This window comes from Orycteropus afer, unplaced genomic scaffold (genome assembly GCF_000298275.1).
Source record: "Orycteropus afer afer isolate SDZICR_OR568_19922 unplaced genomic scaffold, OryAfe1.0 scaffold00596, whole genome shotgun sequence".
NCBI lineage: Eukaryota > Metazoa > Chordata > Mammalia > Tubulidentata > Orycteropodidae > Orycteropus > Orycteropus afer.
The window spans coordinates 266,902-272,312 of NW_006922183.1; the positions used below are offsets into that span (position 1 = coordinate 266,902).

The 5,411-nt window shown below is 44.3% G+C and overlaps 1 protein-coding gene across 1 annotated transcript in view; it reads right to left on the minus strand.

The window, feature by feature from the left end:
* Positions 1 to 3,977, minus strand: part of FAM162B (family with sequence similarity 162 member B) — a 10,226-nt gene extending 6,249 nt beyond the window's left edge. The window contains exons 1-2 of the mRNA XM_042783026.1: positions 3,809 to 3,977; positions 3,515 to 3,623 (exon numbers count right to left, since the gene is read on the minus strand). Of these exons, the coding sequence (XP_042638960.1) occupies positions 3,515 to 3,623; positions 3,809 to 3,977 (278 nt within the window). The remainder of the gene's footprint in view (positions 1 to 3,514; positions 3,624 to 3,808) is intronic.
* Between the last annotated feature and the right edge of the window lie 1,434 nt (positions 3,978 to 5,411).

The window sequence follows — 5,411 nt, forward strand, 5'->3', positions numbered from 1 at the left end:
AGACTAAGAGGCATTTTTTGAATAGAACAAGGGGATAGTACATGGTTTAAAATCAGGAAAGGTGTGTGTCAGTGTTGTAGCTTTTCACCATACTTATTTAATCCATATGCTGAGCAAATAATTTGAGAAGCTAAGGTATATAAACAAGGACGCAGCATCAGGATTGAAAGAAGACTCATCAACAACCTGCGATACGCAGATGATACAACCTTGCTTGCTGAAAGTGAAGACGACTTGAAGCACTTACTGATGAAGATCAAAGACTACAGCCTCCAGTATGGATTATGTTGTTGTTGTTGTTGTTATGTGCCATTGAGTCGGCCCCGACTCATAGCGACCCCTTCTTGGGTTTCCAAGGCAGTATCACTACGGAAGTAGATTGCCCCATCAGTATGGATTATACCTCAACACAAAGAAAAGAAAAATCCTCAAAAGTGGACCAATAAGCAACATCACAATAAATGGAGAAAAATTGAAGTTAGGTATTTCCTTTTCCTTGAATCCACAATCAATGCCCATGGTGGTCAAGAAATCAAATGTCGTATTGCACTGGGCAAATGTGCTGCAAAAGATATCTTTAAAGTGTTAAAAAGCAAAGATATCACTTTGAAGACTAAGGTGCGTCTGACCCAAGCCATGGTATTTTCACTTGTCTTATATGCATGTGAAAGCTTGACAATAAATAAGGAAGACAGAAGAAGAATCGATGCATTTGAATTGTGGTGCTGGCAAAGAAAACTGAAGATACCATGGACTGCCAGAGTATGAATAAATCTGTCTTGGAAGAAGTATAACCAGAAAGCTCCTTAGAAGGGACAATGGCCAGACTTCATCTTGCACACTTTGGTCAAGTCAGAAGGGATGAGTCCCTGAAAAAGGTTATCATGCTTGGTAACATAGAAAAAGGGGAAGACCGTCAACAGGATGGATTGACAGGGGCTGCGACAATGGGCGCAAGCATAGCAAGGATTGTGAGGATGGTGCAGGACTGGGCAGTGTTTTGTTCTGTTGTACACAGGGTCGCTATGAGCCAGAGCTGACTTGACATCACCTAACAACAACCCATCCTGTCCTGAGTAAAGGGACTAGAATATGTTTTGTGAGAATGACTTTTAGAGAAAGTCTGTTTCCTTCATGGCTTTCATGGAAGTCTTCAAAAGAAGTGATCAAAATCACAATAATTTGTCAAGGAAAAAGACACAAAAAAGTCCAGTTCTTTTGTTACTATTCTTCTGAAATTTGATATGCTTATTTGAGTATCAGGTGGTCTTATTAATTAACAAAGTTATATACAGTTGCCAAGATTTTAGCAATATTATTTACAAAGCATTATTACAAAAATATCCCTGTGAGGCTTTTATAGTGAAATAAACTTTAACAAATTGCAACAATATGAAGTGTCAGTTTATAAATATGCATAATTAAAGCACTTGGTTTTTGAGAATGTATTCAGTGGCATTCTTGTGTATCTAATGCCAAGTGTAAGTTGGATGTAATTACATTAAAAAAATTCCAGAAAGATAAGGTGCAATTGCTCTTAAGTATTTAACATTGTTTCTTTAACTTTTCCACAAGCTCAAAGAACACAGAAAGCCAGTATCTAGCCTGTTGCACTTAGATTTTAGACAGGATGATCTAAGTTTTAAGATGTTAGTTGAAAACAAGGACAATTAGTGAAAATGGGGTTATTATTAGGTTATATTAGTTGCTGACTTGTGTTCCAAATGGAACCTAAAAGAGCGGACCTTTTTTAAATCTATCCATGTGGCTTTGATGTCATACCAAATTAGTTTAGCACAGAAAATAACAAGGATAAATCCCATTATAATTAATATCATTAGTGTGTGGTAGAAAAATTAGAGGTCATTTATTAATTACATATCCATTAAGAGAATAAAAAGTGAAAGCTGTTTACACTGTAAATCTAACACTTAGCTTAGATGGTTTCTCTTGTAAATAGCAATGCTTTCTTTTTTCCCCCCAAAAAAAGATTATACAATAAAATGAAAAATATTTACTTTATGTTTCCAACTCTAAACCACAATGTTTTTTATAGCCATATTGTTATGGTTAAATTCTCATAACCATTGCTGTCTTTTTATCCTATACCAAAAAACTCACTGCCATTGAGTGGATTCCGACTCATAGCAACCCCTTCTTGGGTTTCCAAGATGGTATCTCTATGGAAGTAGATTGCCCAGTTTGAGGAGTGGCTGGTAGGTTTGAACCCACAGCCTTCTATCCAGCAGTCAAATGCCTTAGGTACTACACCACCAGAGTCTTTTGATCTTTTGATTAAATTATTTCTGCAAAGTATGTCTCACACACACAGCTATATTAATGCAATACTGAGCATAGTCTCTCTCAATAAACATTAATTTACAATAATGTTGGTTCTTTACACTCTTGATTACTGTTAGAGCACTAGAAGGCAAACTCTAAGAAACTGAGGGTGGTGTTTTATTTTTCATTTTGCATAGGTTCTCTTTACGTGCATTTAATGTATTAAATTCCCAGATGTCAGTTAAAATTTGATAGCCAGAGCTTGTGATGATAAAGGCTTTTTTGAGGCTAATTTCTGCTTTGGGCTAAAAAGTCAGTGCAATTTATTCATAATTTCCCAAAACTGGAAGCAACCAAGATGTCCTTCAATAGGTTAATGGATTAACGTATAGAGTCTGCAGATCTCAAGAAAAGCAAATAAAGTGTTTTGTAAGTTTTGAAAATGTCTCTGTGGTTGAATAAATGATGAAAGTAGATTTTAAATTCCATGGTATAAGCTATTCCTCATTAACCTGATCCACTCAGCCGGGTGCCTACGGCGTGACCTAAAAGCCCCACCGCGTCGCCGCTCACAACTTGCTAGGAATCAGGCGATGGTGGGACTGCCCAGCGAACTGAGTTTTCACCAACTTCACCATCTCCCTGTAAGCTCAACCTTCCACTGTGCAGTCAAGGGCTTGCAATGGTACGGAACCGCACTGGAGTGGGGGTGGGGGTGCTCGTGGGCGCTCTGGGGGCAAAGTGTTAACACACTGGGCTGCCAACCAAAAGGTCTACTTTTCAAACCCACCAGCTGCTTCCCGGCTTCCGCAAAGATTCACAGCCTTGGAAACCCAGTTCTACTATTGTGTAGACTCTGAGTCCGAATGGATTCTACGGCACGGGTTTTAGGGAGTCATGGGTAAATTCCTAAGGCGCTCTGGCGGCGTAGTGCCTAAGACATTTCACTGCTGAACAGGAGGTTGGCGGTTCAAACCCACCAGCCACTCCGCGGAAGGAGGATGGGGCAATCTACGTCTACTCGTAAAGATTTACCGCCTCAGAAACCCAACGGGGGTCGCTGTGAGTCGGAATGGACTTGAGGGCGGTGAGTTTGGAATTCTGGCTTTTGGAGGTAAATTCCTTAGGGTGTGTGGGGTGTTACTGGTTAGAACTGGGTGCCCTGCGGTCGGCGGTGGATGGACTCCGCGTCCCACTGAGCGAAATCCGACGCGGCACCCGCCACACTTACGGGACCCTCGGCGGGATCTCCTCCATCGATTTGAAACGGCCGGTCCACAGCAGGATTTTCTTGTCGAATTGCGAAGGTCTGTGCTCGGCGGGGACCCTGTGCACCTTTCCTGCTGCGAAAAGCGACCAGGAGGAATAAGGAAAGGGACAGACAGATGGACGCGCGCGCTCAGCCTCAGATCCCGCCTGACCTCCCGCCCGCTGTGCGCCTTCCCGCGGCCCGCTCCCTCCCAGGCTTCCGGCTGGATGACAAGCCGCTCCGCGGGCGCGTGGGCCACCCTGAGCCCCGGCTCACCCGGGCCTTCGGGGCCGCTGCCGCCGTGGGCCCCGCCGCTGGAGCAACGCGGGAGGCCCCCGGGCCTGAGGGCCGAGAAGTGCGGCCGCGGGGCATCGGGAGGGGCCCCTGGCGGAGCCCCGACGAGCCCCAGGCAGAGGCACCGCAGGCTCCTGACGGCAGCGAGCATGCTGTGCCCTTTTCCCGCGCCCGCAGCGGCCTCCAGAGAAATCCTGCTGCGCCCCGCCCCGTCCGGGTCAGCGACCTCCACTTCCCGCCCCCACTGTGCTCCCAGGGGAGCTCTGGACCAACAGCTGCAGCCTCCGACCAGTTCCCCGCACGCCCTCCGCTCCCCGCCTCCTGCCGGGGCTCCTGACGGGGTGGCCAGCGGCTGATTTTTCTTTGCCTTTGCTTGAAAACTCCAGCGAGCCGAGATCTCTACCTCCCAAGACCTGTCACTGTGTCTAGTTGGAAATTTTATCTTTGTGTTAATAGGTATGTGTCTCCATCAGGCTTTCGCCTGTTGATTTTACTATTGGGTGCCAAAGAGAATAAATCTAAACCTTCTCCTTCAGGAAGATCCAACAGTCCTTTAAGTTCAGGGTATTGAACTAATGTTTACCAACACTCAACTCTTGACCAAATAAATGTAAGAAGTTTGAACAAACCCCAATAGATTGTTTGAAGTTAGCTCCTCACCCTACATTTTTTCTCTTTTCTTGGCAAAACAACCTCAGAGCCCACAACTGTTGTTCTTACCTCCCTAATTCTTTTTCTTTTTCTTTTATTATTGTTGAAAATGTACACAGGTAAACATACACCAATTCAACAATTTCTACATGTAGGATTCAGTGACACTGATTGCATTCTCCAAGTTGTGCTGTGGAGTCGGATTTGTAGGTTTCAGAGGTGGGTATCACTAAGGACAGCCATTCGCAAGTTTTTAAGACATCAAGCATCATGAATGACTTTAGGAGGCAGAGCAGAATCAGTGAAAAATGATGTTACAGCAATTAACTTCACCTCCCCATCATCAAACTCCCTTCAAAATGGCTTTCCTTCTTTCACTATCTCCCATCTGGTAACGGGTGAGAATCTTCAATTCTCTGGCATCTAAATGGCCACAGGGATTCAGACGCAATGATTGGAGAGACAAAGTTTGCACAACAGCTGTCCATTCTGAAGGTATTTACTCACTGGTATCTACGACAACAGACCCCAGCCAAGGCAGAGTGGCTTTAGGCCCACCACCATGCCCTCTCCTGTTTATTGCCTCTGAGATTCCTTCCGTACCTAGACACTGTTACACTTTCAGTTTGATTTCTAGATATTTCTTTTCCTGGTAGCTGGATTGTCAGGCTCTTGAAGACAGAACCGTCTTTGTAACACAGTGCATTTCACATACTGGTGTTTAACAAAAGAGAACAGATTAATACCTTTGTAAGGAAATATGCATTTAAAGGTTTGCTTGTAGAAAGAGTATGGGCTTTGCCATCACCAGTTGCCATGTAGTTGGCCCCAACCCATGGCGAGCCCGTGTGTGTCACAGCGAACTGTGCTCCATAGTGTTCATTGGCTTATTTTTTGGAAGTAGATCTTCAGGCCTTTCTTCTGCATGCCTATG